The 19,826-nt window shown below is 55.9% G+C and overlaps 1 protein-coding gene across 1 annotated transcript; it reads left to right on the top strand.

Moving 5' to 3' along the window:
- The first annotated feature begins 2,173 nt into the window (after nucleotides 1-2,173).
- On the top strand, nucleotides 2,174-18,800 carry CFAP251 (cilia and flagella associated protein 251). The gene is made up of 19 exons (XM_064522438.1): nucleotides 2,174-2,210; nucleotides 3,503-3,803; nucleotides 3,917-4,025; nucleotides 4,367-4,447; nucleotides 4,548-4,625; nucleotides 4,925-4,969; nucleotides 5,201-5,418; nucleotides 6,038-6,223; nucleotides 7,434-7,681; nucleotides 7,773-7,921; nucleotides 8,448-8,621; nucleotides 8,916-9,100; nucleotides 9,599-9,713; nucleotides 9,887-10,050; nucleotides 11,997-12,087; nucleotides 12,284-12,427; nucleotides 15,358-15,586; nucleotides 16,822-16,923; nucleotides 17,870-18,800. The coding sequence occupies exons 1-19, from the start codon at nucleotides 2,174-2,176 to the stop codon at nucleotides 18,016-18,018; spliced, it is 2,805 nt and encodes a 934-aa protein (XP_064378508.1). The 3' UTR covers nucleotides 18,019-18,800.
- The last annotated feature ends 1,026 nt before the right edge of the window (nucleotides 18,801-19,826 follow it).

The raw sequence follows: 19,826 nt of genomic DNA, 5'->3' as shown, positions 1-19,826 counted from the left end.
AAATGGCAAAGCTTCAAAGCAAAGCTCATTGCTCAGTGATTCCTGCAGGCTTTGTGGTCCTACGGGGGAAGTATTACCGCAGCAGCCTATGGAAGTGTTCCTTGGATAAGATTGTATCTATATAATCCCCATCAAACTCGGTCTAACCTTGGTCTCTACCTTAGCAATTTCTGTTTTGTTCCTTCAAGTAATTTTAAAAGGGCCAAGATATGTCAAAATTTTGCTCGATCTCTTTTCTTGAAAAATAATTGAGAATGGGAGGCGTTCTGGCACCCTCTGTTGTGTGTAAATCCTGCTTCTGCCTTACTGGAGTTGTTCTAAGGCTAAGCCTGCGTTGCTGAGCTTCATCGGATGCTATAACCCACGAGGACCACTGCATCTTTTAAATTCACTGTGAAATCCCGCTAGAAAGCAATGTGATTTCCATGTCTGTGGTTACCACGTAAGTTCCCTTGTTCTGTATCAGGGTTTACTCTCTGCATAGGACCACAGTGTCAATGGTAGACTTGCATAAAATCAGAACTTTTAAATGCACGTTGCACCAGATTTGGGAGCCTTGTTTCTGCAAAAGAAGTCCTGCCTGCAAGACAAGCGCTGCTGCAGTTTCTAAACAACGTGACTCAGGTATGCGAGCTGTTCCTCCCGTTTGTCCCTGTAAAACAGAATGTAGCTGTAAGCGTGGAGATAAACCTCGTATCGAGTTTAGGGGATGTTGGGGCCTTTGCATTTGTGCTCCCTGGATGAAACGGCCTCCCGAGTTCCAGCTTTCTCCCTTCTGGCTGAAGTGGTCAGTGCATCAGTCTAGCCCAGAGCAGCCGGGTTAATTCCTGCTGTTCAGGAGCTCATTTCCCTTTCGCAGGGGATAATATCTGCACGCCTCAGAGGGCTCCTAGGCCACGCGCTGCTACGAGAGCCTGGCGGAGCTGTCTGCTGTATCCCCAGGCCCGCTGTTTGTTTCTGGGGCAGAAAGGGTTGAGCAGTCCCAACAAGTGTAAGCACAGGTTATGTTGCAAAACCTACTGCAGATGGATGAGATCTGAGCGTCCTTCTTAGACCACACAAACCCCTGCCGCAGGACTGGAGCAGAGAGGTGCTGCTCTCCAGCTCCTGGGGCTGGGGGAATAAAAGCGAGGCGGGTTGTGCTGGTGGGCAGGCACAGGTCGGCTTCCCGTGTCCCGTACCATCGGGGAACGGGGACAGAGTGTTGCTGAGTGAAAAAAATTCACTGCTTTGAACAAATTTTTACGTGCATGTGCTGATACACTGGATGGGGGGGACTGAAAATTTGGCCGTGGTCCAAAGCTGGTCATTGCCGCAACTTCCAGAAAGTGGCCGTGGAGGGACAAGAGCTGGAGAGGATGAGCCAGAAGCCGGAGCAGAGACTGGCACGTGTTGCCACGGCAGGTTGGTTTGTGATGGAGCCGGGAGCTGACCCAGAGGGGCTGGAGCAAGTCGGGGAAGCTGCTGCTGCTTCAGCTTGCAGGGCAGGAGGGGAGCGGGGGACCCACGCGCTTGGGCCCACAAACCATGTGGGCTGTGATGATCGTTGTAAAATCCCGGACTAGGATCCTGCAGGTGAGCAGGGGGCCGTGAATTACCGCAAAATCCTCTGATCCGACCGGTTGTGCCCCGATGCGGAGCTCAGGGGAGGTGCAGCGAGACCCGACACCCCCACCGCAGCCTCGGCAGGTCGAGGAGATAATTGGAAACAAGAACAAAACGGCTTTTCTTCCGCAGCAGGTGCCAGGCTCCTGCTGGGCAGAAGGAAAAACAAATTAGATGGAGAAATTCTTATTATTCGAGCTTAATAGCAGAGCTGAAGTCCTCAGCGGGGAGAGCTCAGAGCCCGGTACCTGCTGCGGAGGAAGCGACAGCTCGGGGGCCCTGGGACCCCCTTTGCGAGGGGCTGCAGGGCCGGGCAGCCGAAGCGGCTGCTTTCCCCAGCTTCTGCTCAGCGCGTCCCACTCGGAGGATGGGGATGGAGATGGGGACCAGGCCCCCCCGTCCCGCGGCGCTTCCGGCGCGTCGCCCGTTGCCCGGGGAACCGGAGTCGGTGCAAACAGCGGCGGGGAGCGGCTTCGCGCAGGGGCTCCCCGAGAGCTGCAGTTTCGGGGGGGTGGGGGGAGGCTTTTCCCCAAACCCCGCGTGTTTTGGAAGGAAGCCGGAGGGGAGGATGGACGGCTCGAGTGAGACCAACGCGGAGGAAGCGAGTGAGGGGAGAGCAGCCGCAAGCAGCGCGTCGGAGGGGACGGCCCAGGACGGCCAGACGCCTCGGGAGGCAACGGTACCGTCGGGGTCCCTGGGCCAGGTCACGGCGGGAACGGAAACCCCATCCCCGGGACCTGGGGACGGTTTCTCCATGCACATGGCGTCTCCTGGGATGTCCCCAGGACGGGAGGAGCAGGGAGCAGCTCGGCTGGTGTCACATTGCGTCTCCCTGCCATGCGCGAGCCAGCTGACAGGCGCGGGGAGAACGGCTTCAAGGGGTGTTGTTACCACCCGCGGCAGCAAACTGGAGCTGCCGTGAATGTTCCCTGAACCGTTGGAGGGTTATTGAGCAGGAGACCGGCCTCATCCCTGCGCTTGGGTGAAACGTTGTCCTGCCCAGCGCGGGAACGGCGGCGGCTGCCAGACCAGCCTCGCACCTTGCAGGAGCGACTGCTGCAAAAATAAAGCAGCCCCGTGGGAAGAGGCGAGCGCCGGTCTGGGTCCCGCGAGCAGGGTGAAGCAGGCAGCGCATGGGCTGCCGCAAAGCTGCCCGGAGCCGCCGCCGCGCTCCGATGACCCAGGGCTCTTCCGTGGATTTATCAGCCAGCTGGCGAGGGGCCGCGGAAGGAGGCTGCAGGGCTGCTGCCCCCGTTGCCCCGCGGCCGCCGGGGCTGGGTTTTCCGGCCAGCCCTTCGCATCCCTCTCGCCCCCCGGTCCCTCCTGTTCGATCCCCCTGATCCAACACGGATTCGTCACCGGTTCGTCACCGCCGCCTCGCCAGCCGGGGCCTCGTGCCCTGCTGCGACACCCGGCCCTGGCGGGGTGAGGCAGAGCAGTCAGGGGACGGAGAGCAAAAAGGCCTGTTTTAGCCTAGAAAGGACCGAAAGGTTCGTTTTGCAGGAGAAATTCGGGGGAAAACCCCCGGGGCGGGGTGTGAAGCATCGAAACGTGTCTCCCTTGCACAGGAGCCGCTCGCTGCGGCCGCGGCGGGGCCAAGCGAGGAGGACGCCGGGGCCGGGGGGAAGGAAGCGGCCGCCCCGGGGGGGGGCACGGCCGGCACCTCGGCCCTGGGGGGCCCCAGTGAGGCGGCCCCGGCCAGCACGGTGTGGACGGCCGCCCCGGGCCGGCTGTGGCAGGAGGACGAGCGGAGCAGCCCGCACCCGCTGGTGAGCAGGTCCCCCCGGACCCCCCGCCTCCGCGGCGCCCGGCCCTCACCCCCCGGCGCCATTTTGTGGCCTCTCCCGCAGCGCCTGGCCCGGGCGCTGGGCTACGACAGCGGGCTGGCGGTGCACAGCCTGGGCGGCGGCGGCGAGGCCCCGGCGCTCCTCTACGCCTGCGCCCACACCCTGGTGCTCCACGACGTCCCGGGGAAGCGGCAGGCCCTCCTGCAGGTGCGGGGCCGGGGGCCGGGAGGGACGAGGGTGGAGGACGGGGGACGCGCCGGGTGTGCAGCGGCCTCGCGGGCCTCCTCCTCCCCCCCCCCAGGGTCACAGCAACATCATCTCGTGCCTGTGCGTGAGCGAGGACGGGCGCTGGGTGGTCACAGCCGACCGCGGGCCGGACCCTCTCCTCATCGTCTGGGACTCCTTCTCCGGGTGAGCGCCGGGGCCCCCCCGCCAAGGACCGCCGGTCCCACCAAGCGTCACCGGCGATTTTTTGGTTTTGCTCCGGAGGGAGCAAACCGAGCGCAGCGGCTCCCTCCCCGCAGGATACCCGTGCACACCATCTTCGACAGCCACCCGGCCGGCGGGGTCGCGGCCGTCGCCATCTCCCGCGACGCGAAGTACCTGGCGACCATCAGCTCTGGCGCGGTGCAGGTGAGGGGGGTATTTCCTTTCCGAAATTTCCTTCGCTCCCCGAAGCCTTCGCCTGCGCGGCGGGGGTGGATGGGGACGGCGGGAGCGAGGTGGCGTTGGTTTGGCCGAGGCTTTGGGAAGCAGATCTGGGTTTCGTTACGCTGAGCGCTGCGGCGTTTAGAGAGCACATCTTTACTGGGGGTGAAAGTTTCGGGCTCCGATGTGTTTTAATTAAAGCTGCTTCTAGCACCGTTCACCGAAATTAGGGTGCCAGGCCGCGTAGCAGAGGGATGGGCTTCGCCCGGGCAGCGTGGTGCTCCCGGGAAGCCACCAGCGTCCTTGGGTCTTCCCTTCCCTGCCAGAGAGTCTGCGTCTGGAGGTGGACCCATGCCACGGAGACGCCCGTGTGCAGCGCCGAGCTGCGGCCCGAGTTCGGGTGCCAGGTGAGCCGGGGCTGCGGCGGCAGCACGTCCGGGGCTGCAGCCGGGCTGCTCCCGCCGTGCAGGGCCTGGGGTTAACACGATTCTCCCCTCTTCCTTCCAGGATTATGTCGTTTTTAACCCCCAAAATCCCTATGAGTTTGTCAGCAACAGCCAAACCCAGGTGATATTTTACCTGTGGGTAAGTAGCAGCGCGGGGCAGCGGGATGCTGCGTCCCCGGTCCCGGCCCCGCTCCCTGCCCTCCTCCGGCAGCGGGATGCTCGGGGCAGAGCATCTCGCCCTGCTCACCGCGGGGAGGCCGGGCTCGGCCCCGAGGTCGATGGGCTCCGTCTCGCCCCTGCTCGCCTCGGGTGCTGGGGGGGTTTTGTGCCCCAGGGCCCCGCGTGGGTGCCAGCGGCCGGGTAAGGGACACGCCGAGATTGCAAAGCGCAGTTGTAAAACAGTTGTTCTCACGCGGCTGTGCTGATTTCTCCCCCCAGAGCGATGCTGGTTTGCAGTACGGCGCGCCGCCCTTGACCGACGGGGTGAGTAACCGCGGCACCTTGCCCAAACGGAGGCCCAGAGGGGCTCCCGTCCCCCCCCAGCAAGAGCATCCTCTATCGCATCCCCTCCCGGGGCTCTTCCCCTCCCGGCACGTTGCCCCACTCCTGCCGGGGACGGGAGGGAATTTCCCGCGGGGACCAAATGGAAACAGCCGTGCTCGGCGAGGGAGCAGCCCCGGACCGACCCGCGCGGCCGCTCCGCTCTCCTCGCAGACCTTCAGCAAAGCGGTGGGACGCTTCAGCCAGTCTGTTTTCCATTTCGACACCTCGCAAGCGCTGACGGGCACCTCGGCTGGGAAGCTGGTGCTGTGGGACGAGGTCCGGCCCTGGCCCCAGCCCCGGGAGCCGCTGGCGAAGCCACACGCCATGAAGGCCATCAAGCTGGTGCCCGTGCAGAAGGACGGCCTGACCGTGCTCACCGCCGTGGACAGGTAACGCCACGGCAGCTTGCCGCAGCCTCAGACACCGTAGGCACCGCGGTGTCAGAGCAGTGCCGCGGTTTTAAGCCCCTGGCAGCGTGCAAGGACCAGGCACATTTGTGCAGGAAAGCGCTGCTGACTTGCGTGACTCTGAGCCTGCTTTTTCCAGCAGCGCATTTGGCTGAAACACTCTTCCTTTGTTTAAAAAAATAGCCGAAAACTCGTGGCGCCCTGATGCCGGCTCTCCCAGGACCCGGGGCAGCGCGGGCACCAGGCCGTCCGAGGCCTCGGAGGATCATGCCGCTGCCTCCCGGCCTCCTGGCCTTTGCCGGCAGAGGGAGCGCCGGGCGCAGACAGGGGACACGGAGGGTCCCGCAGGGCCCGCTGGCTTCTGCATGGCCCAACCCTCGTGGCCGTGTCAGTGCGGGGCTCCTCTCACCCCCTCGTGCAAGGAAAAGGCCAGTGGGAAAGGTTTGCTCCCCTCTCCGATAGCGTTGGAGCATTCTCCACTGACACATTGATAAAAGCTTTCCAGGGTGTTTTACAAGCCTCGTGGTGCGTCCAGGCTCCCGGGACAGGCTGGCTCCTCTCCGGCACTCTCCCTTACCAAAGCCTTTCGCCTTCCTTCCAGCTATTTCGTAACCGGCGATGTCAACGGCGATGTGAAATTCTACGACGGGCAGCTGCAGCTCCTGAACTGGTGCAGCCACCTCCGCGCAGGCCCCATCCGCTCCATCTCCTTCTCCAAAGCCCCTCCCGGCGCCTCCGCAGACTGCGCCCGGTCCTGCACCGTCGGCGGCCAGCCCTTCGTGGTCAGGTGGGTGCCCACCTCCTCCTCCAGCTGCCCCACAGCCTCAAAGCCGCGGAGACCTTCGACTGAAGGTTGCCCATGGGCTCCCTCTTGGGCTGGAGCAGATCTTAACTCCATCCCCGGGCGAAGCGTCAGGGCAGGACTGCAGCATCGGGGCCGGGTCGGTGGCACAGAGAGGGAGCACGGGCGAGCGGCCGGGGTCTGCCAGCTGGCCGAAGCTGCGCCGTGCTCGAGCCAGCCTGCAAACCACCCTGCCTGAGGCTCCTCTGGCAGCAGCTGCCCTTGGCCGCGTGCGTTTCCCAAAGCGCCGCGTGAGACGGGTTCCTCCACAGCCACAATTACAATAGCAGCTCTTTCAAACACTCCTGTCGGGAGCACTAAAGTCCTGGGACTCCTCTGGAAGTCTTGCAGACCCCACGAACCTTCCTGGGTTGCTGGTGCCCCTCAGCCTGAGCTGAGGGAGCAGGAACCCAAGCCCCGGGTGAGGACCCAGCTCAGGAGGCATCTCCTGGGGTGGGTATGCAAAAGAGGCAGCGATTTCCCCACCAGAGCTGCCCGCCGGCAGCCACGCACAGCTGGTGGGCAGCTCTCGTCGTTAGGGCTCCGTGTGGTCCTCTCCTGGCCCTTTAACCGGGCCCAGCCTTTGCGTCCTCAGGCTGACTGGCGACTACACGTTTGTTCTGCAATGTGCAGAATTATTCAGATGTCCCCGTTACACATCGCCAGCTCTGCAGTGGGACCGTCTCAGCCGGCATGGCTGAGCGAGCGGACAGACAGCTGCTCTGTCTGCACCGCGGTCCAGAGCTCGCCTCTGACCCTGGCCGTCGCAGCACAGCCAGCGTGCGGCCACTAACAATGGTGGCATGGAGACATGTGAAAGGACTATTCAGAGGATCCTCAATTGCTCATTTATCCATCTCACACACCAGTGACTTGCAAAATGGCAAAACCTACCCAGATGTCGGTTGTCTTCTGACTTGCCTGCCCAAGCAGAAAATGTAACCAGCTCCAGTGTCTTCACATGGAGATTTACCAGGTCATGAGCACAAAGTGCCACCTGCCTTCGTGGTTGGGAAGTGTCTGCATATTGCATATCGCAAAATATAAATGATCGTCCAGCTCAGTTGCCACCAGGAGAATAATGTGTTGTATAGCTCGGAGGGAGATGAGCCAGCTAGTCTGATTCATCAAATTCTGTTTCTTTCACACTAAACAGGGACTTTATCCTTTCGACCGCTGATGCAACGGTGCTCCATGTTGCAACAGATGGGACAAAATATGAAAAAGTCATGGAGGAGGCCAAGAGAGCTGTGACCGCCATCGCGTGTCACCCCAGCCAAGCGCTCATTGCTGTCGGGAGTCACTGCGGGCTGCTGAAGGTGTGGGACTACGAGCAGACTGAGTACCTTGTCAGCAGGATATTCGTCGAGGCCAGCATCCAGTGCCTCTCCTACGACCCTGAAGGTACTCCGGGCTCGTGATCGGCCCGCGTGCCCAGCGCCGGCCTCCCCGGGATGCGCGGTTGTGTTGCAATTTCTTCTGGTGTGCGTCTCAGGTTCTCTGCTGGCGGCTGGCTTCACTGATGGAAGCGTTTACATCCTCGATGCTATTTCTCTCCAGTCCAGCTGCAAAGAGTTCAAGTTCTCACGAGGCCCTGTGACTCATCTGAGCTTCTCGCATGACTCTGAGTACCTTGCAACCGCTGTAAGCTTGTTTTTTCCTCTCTGTGATTTGTGTGTGCTGCTCGTGGTGCAGTTTTTGGTGGGACTGGGAATTGCCGGCCATCCTGTGATGTAACGCTGAGCAAGCAGCGGGGAGGACTGTCCCTCCCCAGGGGCTCTGCGACTCCAAAATGCTTTTCCTGGCTCGAAGAGGCATTCGGTAAAAACGTCACCAGCCCCCGCGGCTCCACGGAGCTGCCGCTGGCAGAGTCCCATCTCTAACTTTAGTGACAAGCTTTAGCTCTTCATCTGTCTGTGGAAGCAGCTAGGGCAGAGGTTTCTTCCTGCCTCGTGCTCCATGGGGAGCTGCTCCTCTGCCCTTCGGGGTCTGTCTGCCAGATGTGGTGTTTTACCCTGGTTGACTGCAGCCCTCCTGGTGGGACTTGCACAGCTGCGAGGGCTGAGCGAAGCCAGGTGGGGACCCGCAAAGCCGCCTGTGCCAGCCAAGGGACACACAGGGATGGCAGCTTGGGGATGGCAGCTTGCTGACCTCCGTGCCGTCCTTCCAGGACGAGAAACTCTCGGTGACGGTTTACAGACGAGTTCTGCGAAACGGGCAGAGGTGCTGGGAACATCTGGCGGGGCTGCACTCCCACTACAAGCCCATCCGGAGCATCCTCTTCGGGGTGCAGCTAGACAGCGATGAGCCCAGGCTCTTAAGCCTCGGGGAGGACAGGCAGCTGGTGAGTCGATGGGCAAGTCTGCAGGGCGGCGGAGTTTGGTGGTTAAAGCAGGGGCTTCACAAGAACATCGAGGGAGGCTCGATCTCTGGCTCTCCAGGTCCTTACTGTCCCCCGCGGGGGCTGTTTCTCAGCCTGGCCTCCGGGCTGGTCTGCCAGGGCTCAGGGCTGAGTCTCTGTGCCCGTGGGCTGCTCACCCTGGCTCCAGTGACAGACGCTGGATCCAGTTAATCCTCAGGGGTCCCATTTGCTGGCCGAGCCCAGGGGAGTCGCTGGGTTTCCTCGTCTTCCCTCCAGGTTGAGTACGACCTGACCAGCAGCAGCAAGGACCGCTTGGTGGTCTTGCGCCGGGACCGGGTAGAGCAGGCAGCCGTGCCGCTGTGCTTGGCCTGGTACCCGCAGCTCAGCACCGAGTCCTTCATCCTCACCGCCAACAGCTGCTACAAGATGAAGCTCTACAACAGCACGACCAAAATGTGCAGGTAGAGGAGAGGTTCAGCCCTCGCGGTCCCAGATCCTCTCACCTTCCACCTGGGAGCCCTATCCTGGATTTGGGTTTTCCTCTTCCTAATGCCTGCCCTGCTCCCATTCGTGAGCGTATGTTCATCAAACAAGCGACGCTGATGGAGCCCCTGGGCTGCTCCATCCTTGTCTCCACCTTGCTCTTTACCAACATGTTGGTCTAGGAAGGTTTTCAGGGCTGGGGCTGGGTCTCAGGCTGCCCAGCACACTGGACTAGAGATGCAGCATTTGGACGTAAGATAAAGAGATAGGAGCCCACAGGATCAGCAAAACCCAAGGATTGAGTGGTCCTTGAGCACTGAATTCCTCTCTTAGCCCTGGCGTGGGCTCTTCCAGACAGGGGTCCTGGCCTGGCCTGTCAGCACTACAGCCTTTGCACCCTCTGAACCTCCCCATAGCCACCCCTTCTCGTGCTCGACAGCAGTTCAGAGGGGAAAATGATGTTGTTTACCTTTTAGAAAGACTGTTTTGGGGCCAACCTATGGCTCCCCTCTGGAGAAGATGCAAATCCTCCCAAGAACAAACCCGGCGGACCCTCAGAAACGCTATCTGGCTTACGTTACAAAGGACAAGGTACGGAGTCCCACCTGCCTGCGTCGGAGGAGCTTGCCGGATCGTCCCTGCACCAGCAGCGCGGCCATTCCCGCGTCCCCGGTGCCGGGGCAGGGTCTGCAGCGTGCTCGGGGCTTGGCCGGGGAGCCAGGGAGAGGAGCCCCGGCCCTCGCCGCCTCCCTCCTCCCTCGCAGGTCGGGGTGCAGATTTTGCCCGTCGACGGCAACCCGCACAAGTCCTGCGCTTTCATCTGCCACCCGGATGGCGTGGCCGAGCTCGCCACCTCCTACGATGGACGCTACGTCTTCACGGCGGGGGGGGATGACCGCACCGTTATGAAGTGGGAGGTCAACCTGCCGTGAGTACCGCGGAGAGGAGCCGAGCAGGGGATGCACGGGGGCCTTCCCAGCTCCCTGCCCAGCGCAGCCCACGGAAAGGCTGTTCTGGGCCAGGAAATGCTGCCCAGATGCTAAGCGATCGGATTTTCTGGTCCCCACAAGGCCGGTGTGATGGGGCACCATTTGGGTGATCAGAGGATGGGAAAAGTGGCGTTGGCCACGGGATGAGCACGCGGGGAGACGGCTGGCACAAAAACGTCCATTCCCCGAATGGGATAGGGCAGCACTTGCTAGGAAACCCCCCTGCATTTGGAGGCTGCATTTTGGACAAGCCACCTTAATCCCGTAAAGCTTGGCTTACACGAGTGAACGGCCCGCGGGAAACGGGCTGGCTGGAGGGCTGGAGGCTGCTTGCGCAAATGAGGCTTTCCAGGCTTTGGCCGGCGCCTCAGTGATAAACTCCTTTGCCAGCTTTCTTCTGCCTCTGGCTGCAAGCGTGGGATTTCCCTCCGCCAGCTTTCCGGGGCGGCAGGGCTGGACGGGCACGGAGGCTCCCGTGGGGAGGGCGGCAGCGGCGAAGGGTGTTGCACGCGCGGCTTTGCAAGTCGGGGGCCGAAGCTGCTCACCGTGACATGCACGTGGGGCAGAGCGGGCTCTCCCCTGCCGGAGCAGCTCCAAATGCCTGTTAGAAACCTACCCGATTTTAGCTCGCATTTTGCTTTTTGGAGCGCCCTGGCCCCGTGACACAGATTCCCCCTCGTCTCCCCAGCACGGAGGCATCGCGGCTCACGCCGGCCCTGGCAGCGCGCTTGTCGCAGGTACCGCGCGCACGGGCGAGAGCCAAAAGGGTGCTGAGCCAGCTCACCTCCACGTGCCACAACAAAGGAGACGGGGTGGGAGAGCAACGGGCTTATTTATTTTCTTTTCCACTTTGTGTGGCTTAAGCAGTCGGGGGTCAGAATAAGCGACATTTTAAGGAAGGCAGTGGAATATAAACGGTCCTTCTTTATAATGGTTGGCCAGCGTCCAGGCAACATTGAATTCCTATGTAATTTGTTTTTGGAGCGAAGCTCTTGATGAGCTAATTATCATTTTATTGCTGCTTCTGGCATTTTGTGCATCTCCACTGTGTTTAATGCCCAAATAACTTAATTATGAAAGAAAGGGTGACGCTTGCACAAGCCGCGTGGAAGCTGTGCTCTGGAGGTGTGCACCGGCGCTGCGGCCGCGCTGCCAGCCGCGGGGCGCGATGTGGCAATGCCGCGCTGTGATTGCGGCGCCGGGCTTCGTTCCCTTTTTCACGTGCACAAACCGAGCCGATTCTTTTGACCCCCAACCGCCTACGAAATTGAAACAAAGAGCAGCGAGGTGGCGCGGAGGCCTTTTTAGGGTAACGTATGCTGCACCTGCAAACAGACACCCGCTAGAGCAGAGGATGCAGTGACGGATTGCCCCGAGTTATTGGGGGAGGATGTGTTGGATCAAGGAAGAGGGAGCTTCGGCCCGTGTGGCTGGTTGCAAACACCAAGCCCCAGCCCTGTGCATGGTCAAAGTGCTGACCTAGCTAATTCGTCTCCCTCAGTGTCTCTATAAGGAAGCAGAAAAGTCAAATGCCAGACGCCCAGCTTGAGTCTGTGGAAAAGCTCCCGGCTGCCCGCCCCGCACTCGCCCCCCTGGACAAGGGCACCATTCAGCAGTAATTCCCACACAGCCCTATTGTATGTAAAACCTGGGTACGAAGCAGTAATTCCCACACAGCCCTATTGTATGTAAAACCTGGGTACGAAGCAGCTGCCGAAGCGCAGGCCGATAGCAAAACCGTGCCCCGTTCAACGTGGCACTTTGCTTCCCTGCGTTCTGCCGCCGGGGGATTTTATTTATTTATTGAAAGCAAAGGCTGGAAAGGGAAACGCGCAGTCTCTCCCCGCGTGACCCCTTCCCCTGCCTTCCTCCCTCCGCGCTGCAGGGCCCTGGAGGCCGCCGTTGCCCTGGGCGGGCAGGACTTGGTGCCCTTCTACAACTTGCTGGACGGCGGCAGAGACGGCGAGTTCTTCAGGGTAATTACGCTCGGCGGCAGCATCTGCTTAGAGTTTAAGATGCATTTATACAGGCCTGACATTTCTTTACTTTTTGTCCAGATCGCCTTTAACAACATTCTCATTGATAGGCCTGTTAATAAATCTTAAAAAAAGCCTTATCTGCTGCGCCTGGCGGCAGCTGAACTTTACAGCGTTTCGTTTGCATCCCGCTCAGGAACTGGAAGACTATTTTTACTACGCGCAGCTGCGCGGCCACAGCATCGATACAATGGAGACCAGACAGGTGTCAACACACATTCCCCTGGAGGAAATTCCCTTTGTAATGAGAGCCATGGGATTTTATCCGTCGGAGGAAAAGGTCAGTCAGTTGTTTTTATTGTTGTTGTTATTAAAAGAAAAAAAAAGTGAGAACGATTGCATTCACAGAGTGTCCTGCGGGCCAGATTCTGACCGCTGTCGTGCCAGATGGGTCCAGAGCACGTTTGCTGGTTTTAAATGCATTTTATCTGGTCTGTGGCAATAGAGGAGCGATCAGAATCTGGCAGCTTGTTTCTGAAGAGGTCACGGTCCCTCGCTGGAGGGCGGGACGGCTGCCGGGGCAGGCTGGGATGGAGCCGGGGTTGGGAGCAGGGATGTGCTCAAGGAAAGATGACTTGAGATCTTCCGGAGGCCGAGTGCCCGAATCGCACAACTCCCAGAGCTGCCACCTCCGAAGAGAGCTGGCTTTCTGCAGAAGATACACCGAGGAAGCTGAGGAACAAATCCTCCTCTGGCTCCTAAGGGCAGTGGTCGCCAACTTTCCATGGCCGATGGGCAAGAGTACCTTGTGCTGTGGGCAGCGTTAGCCTTCGGTGTCTCTGTGACTTCCAGCAATGTCTGAGCTTCTTTACCAGCACCACGTGCTCGGTGGGCCACGGGTTGAGACCTCAGCCGTCAGCAGTCCCTCCAGGTCTGGATGGAGACTCGGCCAAAGCTCCCTACACGTTAAATAACACCACACACCAAAGGGGGTGGGAGCGTCTAGCTCCATGCAGTGACTCTTTTGGATGTAACAGAGCCTCTTTCTCTTGATCTGTCTTGGACTGATGAAAGAATGACTTGAGATGGAGCCGGCAGCTTCTATTCCCAAGGAATTAAAGCTCTTTCATAACCGATAACTCTGCAGAGGCTCTCTCTGAGCTCGCCTTTCAGGTTGCAGCAGCGGAGCTTCCTATCAAACATTTCTCAAGAGCTTTTTAGCTTCAAATTTTACAGCAAAGACAACTGATTTAATAAGGGTGCTGCTGCTCCCCTTTCGTAGCTGTATCCCCAAGGCAGTTTGCCCGTGCACACACCTCCTTTGTAATGTTGCAACCTTGCAGAAGGGTAATTAAAGCACATAGAGAAAAAAATTACCGAATCTGATGTAAGGCGGTTTAAGTAACAACCTCCCTGCACCAGCTCCAGGCCTTCAGCACAGGAGGGGTTCTCCCAAGGGAAGCGGCGCATCGCTGCGCTCCTTCATCTTTCTGCGGGGGAGGCCGTGCTCGTCTCTGCTGATCGCACGGGAGCCCCACGGGCTGCTGAGATGCTGCTTGAGTCAGAGCCACCCCATCTGCCCTGCCATATTCCCTGCCAGAAGAGGCAGCAGATGGGAGGCAGGACCTTCAGCACAACCACCACCTAACAGACCTCCTTTGGAGCTCCTGCACCCAGTCCGTGTCCAAGCTGGGACCGCTTCGCCCTTGTGTCATGCTTTGGTTGCATGCCCTGGTGCTTTGTTAGACCTTCTCCTTGGCTCATTACATTTCTGCTCCTTGGGGACAGAGAGGACGTAGTCCTCTGATAGGTGCTTGCTGCGAAATGTCTCTGGAAGAATAACTTAACCAAAAAAAAAAAAAAAAAAGGAATCAAAATCAAAACAGCATTTTATGCAAGGAAACAGAGGTGCTAAGCTGCTGTGAAACTAGGCAGTCTGCAATCTGCTTCTCAAGGCAGGCAGGACAGTATTAAAGTACAGAAAGTTCCTCTCTCTCCCGAGTGTTTTAATAAAGGAAAATCAGGAGGGAGAAGCAGCAGCTTGGGCTGGCTAACAAAGCTTCAGGGAATTGGTGTTTTTCTTTTGTAGTTCAGTGGGGCTGATATCAAACCTAATCCCAGATCAGCTAGAGCTGAGCAAAATTGACTGTTCTTGCTTGGCGTGACATTTGCTACAGGAGAAATCCAAGGCTAAGATTTCCATCTTCCCCAGGCTTCATTCAGTGGAAAAACTTGTGACAGGAGGACAAAGGCCCAGGGCCGAATGCAAAGTCCTCCCTGGGGAGCGCTTGCGTCAGCTCCCCTTCCCGGGCAGCAGCATCCTTGGTGCGCGTCGGGACTGGGGGCTCTCCGGCCTTGCGCTGCCTCGTGTCTGCGAGGGGGCTGCCTCCCCGAGCACGAGCAAGGCCTGGAGCAGGACCTGCCTCCCCAGCAAACCTCCGTGCAGCTGCCCCCGGGCCGACTCACAGCACTGGACTTCAGGGAAACCACGGGGATCAAGCGCAGCCAAAGCTTGCGCCGCAGAAGAGCGATCCAGCAGTAGGGATGCACAACGTGAGCCCCGCGGAGCAAAGCTGAGCTCCGTCTCCTGCAGCGACAGAGCTGCACCAGATGCACGTCGAGGGGGAGATCGCCTGTGCCGGCCCCGGCACGCATTTGCTGTGCGCAGCCTGGCTGCGTTGGGACTTGGTGCACGCGGTTGGGTAGCGGGTGGTGTATTTGCTGTTTTGCGGTCTGCCTGCCCGCCGTCCCCGAGCGGCGGCACAGCTGCAGCAAAGGTACCGGTGACAGCTGCAAGGCACCAAGCCCCTCCGCCGCTCGGGCTGCAGGGACGGTTTCTTCTCCACCTCATAGCAGTAACGTATAACATAGCGGGCAAAATGCTCATCTGAGAGAGATGCCAGAATACTGCAGGAATTACACTGCTGGCATTAGTGTAATTTTGAGCATAAACAGCTCAGTTATGCTCACCTAAGTCTAGAGTAACTCCATTGGCTCTGCTGAGAACCGTTTCACAAGCAAATGCAGGAAATCCAGAATGACTAAGTATCTGTTGCCCTCGTCTTTACCTAATATTGTCATAACAACAGGCGTAACCATGAGCTGTGTCCGCTCTCAGCCGCTGCCTGCCTGCTCCTCGCCGGGACAGAGCAATGACATCCGCGGTGCCAGGACACGCGGTGCGGTACCTGGGCTTGCACGGGATCGGAAACTGCCCCGATGCTCTTCAACGGGAACATTTGTAACACTCTTTCTTGCCTTGATCTTTAGATTGAAGACATGATAAATGAAGTGAAATTCAGCGAGTATGCGGATACTGGAAAGCAAGTGACAGAAATCAATTTAGGGGATTTTATCAAACTCTATATAAATCATCGACCTGCATTTGGCTTGTCAATGAAAAAAATACAGAGAGCGTTTCAGGTCCTTGGTTATGACAATGAGAATGGAGAAAAAGTTATTGACAGAGGAGACTTACTGCTGCTGCTTCAGCGCAGAGGTGAGTTATTTCTTTTCTAATATTAGCTGTATGCTTGCTAGTTCTGTCTTCAATTCCAGAATGTATTCACTGCAGCAAAAAATTAATCTGGAACTATGGCTTGGTAAGCAGGGCGGGCGCGTGGAGCCACCTGTCTTGGAATTTTAAATTGAGTAATCACATCTACCGTCTCCGCTGCACTTTCTTTACTGCTTCGGAAATCTCTGCTGGCCTGAAGCATCTCGTCTGTCAAACGGAGAGCATGGGTCTCGGCAATGATGCCCTTCTCCCAGCACAGCCTTGTCTGAACTGTTGTCTTCTTTTCTAGTCACACAGTGTCCAGAAAGGTGATACAAAGCTGAAGAGAGGGACAAGAAAGGAGGGATGAAAATGGTCAGAGTCCTGGACTGAATCTATATGTGAAAGCCTGGAAAGATAGGGATGGTTTAGGTTAGCTTAATCAGAGGGAACATCGTAAAGGCTTGTGTAAATATACTGATGACCCGTATTATAGAGAGGTAAATAAAGTATTATCTTGCTCCTTTTGTAAGAACAAAGAGCATTTATTGCAGCTGAGCATTAAAACAGGAAAAGAGAAAAGCTGTTTCATTCAGTACATCAGCTGGTAAAACTCCTTCCTGTAAAGATGCTTGGAAACCAAGGATTCAACCGGTGTGAGACAGGTTAGTTGTTTTTATGGATGGTGTGAACACTCATAAAGAGATACATTAGATAGGACAGAACAGTTTCATAACAGATCTATAACCTTATGCTTCAGGGCATGAGCCAACCATTAACTGGGAACAACCGCTACATCCAAGTTATTCCAGGATACTATATTAAAGACTTTCCCACACCTTCCTCTTCCTCCTCTGGGTGGAACTGGCTACTGCCACGGACGCTGGGCTGCCTGGACTGTGGTCTGTCCTGTGCCAGGAGCACTTTGGTGGGAACAGAAGCACAAGACCTTGCAGGTGCAACCTAGCCTAAAAAGCCATCTGCAAGAGCATTTCTCCCTTTGATAAAGAGGTTTGCCCACAATGCACACAGTATACATGAACAATTTTTCTTAGGATCAACTTTCTCCTGTGTTAGGATCATGCATTTTGACTGGTGATATGGCCTGCACCTCAGAGAAGCTGAATCCTCTTTCGAGCGACCCAGTTCTGTTTTACGCTGTTCTTGTGAGAGCGGTCTGCTAGTTTTTGTGTCAATGATACCATAACCCAAGAGACTGGTGTTGCTTTACTGTACAGGAGAGCATATGACAGAGGAAGAGCTGGCAGCATGTCTGACCACCTTGCTGGGCATGAATCCAGAGGGAGGAACAGCTGAACCGGGCACCTGCGATACCTCAGGTACACAGGATTATCATGCTACACAGCACAGAGGTAGAATTGCTTCGGGTCCCAAACAGAGTAATTTAAATTGCAAACCTATTACCCTGTTAGGCCAAGAGCTGTCAAAAATATTCAGATAGGACTGCAAAAATAGTCATAGAGCTATAGATTGTCCTTGATCCATGCAACAATTGCATGGGTGTATCTAAAAATAAATGAACAATGAAATGTAACTGGGACCTGACAAGATTACATTGCTGTTTATCTGCTGGCTTGGAACTGAAATTAGGAAAACACAGTGGAAGGTTTACACGCCAAAGTCCATAGGCAAAAAGAAATCCTAGAATATGCTAATTATAGTGTTGATTTTATCCAGGCAGTAATGTCCATTATGATGGAACTGTTGATAACTGCCACATTTGTATACAATTTATGTCCCAGTCTACACCAGTCTAGAATAGCAAATTATAGTGTTGATTTCATCCAAGTAGCATTGCCCATTTTAATTGGAACTGCTGCTAAGTACCACATTTTTATACAGTCCATGTCCCAGCCCACACCAGCCTAGAACAGCCTCTGGTCAGGGCTGATTGTAATGGACCTGCGTGCGTTGAGGGTTCATCTTCTGAGGGAACTGCCTACCCCGTAAACCAGCTTGGAAATCCCTGGATTCCTTAAGATCCTAGAACGAAGTGAAATCACGTGTGAAGTGTAAAACAAGTGTAAAAGTTCCATTTGTTCCTGTGTAGATGTTTCCTGCAAGGTGAGACTGTCAACCTCACAGATTTGACAGTTCGTCCCCATTAAGGATGCATGAAGTATTAAGCTAAGCCAATCCTTTTTCACCATCACTTCATACACCTTTAAAACATTCCACCCCCTTAACTGCCGCTTATAAACTTTACTCTATGGAAACCCATTTTTATGTTGCTGTTGTATGTTTTTTGTTGTTACTGCTCTCCAGGTGCAGCGGCTTTACTGGAAGAAATTCCAGAAGAAATCACAGCAGAGATGTTCACTGCTAACATTCTTGGCTTACCTATTCCTGAACCAGAAAAAAACAGAACAGAAAAGAGAGATGAATCTTTGATCCATGAAGGCTCGGAATTGTAGCTACTACAAAGTTTTCTACTCATTCCTACTTTGCAATCTCCTCTCAAGTATCTGTGAAGTTTTTTTTTTTTTTTTGCATTTATTAAAAAATAAAGGCAATATCATTTTAGACTGATCAAACACCCGTCTAACCCCTGTTTTAGCACAGGCCACAAACCTGTTGGATCAAATCTGTTTCCCAAATCAAACACGGTCCTAGTATTTTACTGTCTGTACTGCAGAAAGTTTGGATGTGGAGATTGCCAGTGGAAGTATTCCTGCTGTTCGGGCATGGCTAACACCTTTAATACCTTCTTACAGGGTAGTTAATAAACAGTGGTTTAAATGAACATGATGCGGTCCTAAAATGATCTTCTGGGAGAATAGCATGAAGACTCTGCTGTAAATGCACCCATCTTGCAGTCCAGTGACCATCAGTATGTACAGAAACACGGGGGAAGCTGCAGGGAACGAAAGAGTAGTCCGTGTGTTATCTTCTTGCATTGATCATCTTGCATCGCTCTTGCCTACAATTTTCCTAGAATTCATTTTAGGGTGGTTTTACACCAGATGAAGCTAGGATGCAGTCTATTTTCATTATGCTAAGGCAGTATTCATTTGTAAAACCTGACAGTAAAATAGCAATGTAAAAGTATTGTATTGATTATATACATTGATAAATGTAATATACAGACTGCCTGGATACATCAGAATGGATTTGTAATTATGCAAATAAATCCACCAGCCCTCAGTAAAGAAAGGAACATGGAGATGCAAATTAAAACCAGGTTTCCATTTTGGTCTTTACAACTTGTGTTTTTCTTTCTGAAAGTAGTAGTTCCAATTAGTAGTGTAATACCAATGGGACAGCATTTTACAGTGTTTGTATAAACAGCATAATGAAGCTGATATAAGTTGCTGTAGAAAGATCAGTGAAGAGCTGTTGAACATGCTTCCTTCTTTACATCATCCTCAGCATCAATTTGAATAATAATGTAGGCCCTTAAGAAGCGTGCCTTTCAGTGGCAATGTTTAATAAATAGAGATTGCTATTACGTACGGGGGAAGTATCTGTGCTTGTTCAATTAGCACAAAAAGGAAGATATATGACTAGATACAAGTTAATAAAGAAGTCCAGGAGCACAGGGACCGGAGTATGCTGGGAATGTGACGTTGGGGATTCTGCGGGTCTTCTCATGCAGCTCTCTGCCCCTTTACTTCCACATGCAAATACTCCCTGCATCAGATCCTCACCCACTTTAGATCACCCCAGTTCCATGGAAGTTATTGGAAGCATTTTAGGCAGCCAAGAAACCTTACAGACACCACAAAAAAACCTGCGTATTGTGGATTTACTAAAAATGCCATTTAACAAGGCAGACGCTTAGCAGGAAGCACCGCCAGGCACCGCGCTCGAGGTCCGCGCAACGGTGTCACAACGACTTGCACAAGGGCCGGAGGCGGCTGTCACTCGGACATCCCTCTCGCGCGCAGCGGGGAGGCGACGCTCCAGCATCCGGCACGCTATGAACAAAGTTAAGGCCAAGCGGGTTGGATTTTTGTCATGGATTGAGCAACCCCGGGGCTGCTCTGCTCTACGAACAAAGTTAAGGCCAAGCGGGTTGAATTTTTGTCATGGATTGAGCAACCCCGGGGCTGCTCTGCTCCACGCACGACGCGGAGGCCCGGTCTCTGCGCTCGGGGCTCGCGGTCCCGTGCGGACGCGGGCGGTATCGGGGCGCTGCCACCACACCTGGATGCCCGAGGGGGCCCCGGGGCTCCCCCGAGCCGGCTCGTCGCCGCGGCCTCGGGGCTCGCTGAGGCGGCTG

This window comes from Dromaius novaehollandiae, chromosome 17 (assembly GCF_036370855.1).
Source record: "Dromaius novaehollandiae isolate bDroNov1 chromosome 17, bDroNov1.hap1, whole genome shotgun sequence".
Taxonomy (NCBI): Eukaryota; Metazoa; Chordata; class Aves; order Casuariiformes; family Dromaiidae; genus Dromaius; species Dromaius novaehollandiae.
Note: the sequence above shows the minus strand (reverse complement) of the source record. Positions and strands in the feature narration are given on the sequence as shown.

Coding starts and splice junctions, on each gene's coding strand:
- CFAP251 (XM_064522438.1), top strand. CDS start 2,174: ATGGACGGCTCGAGTGAGACCAACGCGGAGGAAGCGA. Junction 4,626..4,924: donor AGGTGATATTTTACCTGTGG/GTAAGTAGCAGC, acceptor TTCTCCCCCCAG/AGCGATGCTGGTTTGCAGTA. Junction 6,224..7,433: donor GGCCAGCCCTTCGTGGTCAG/GTGGGTGCCCAC, acceptor CACACTAAACAG/GGACTTTATCCTTTCGACCG.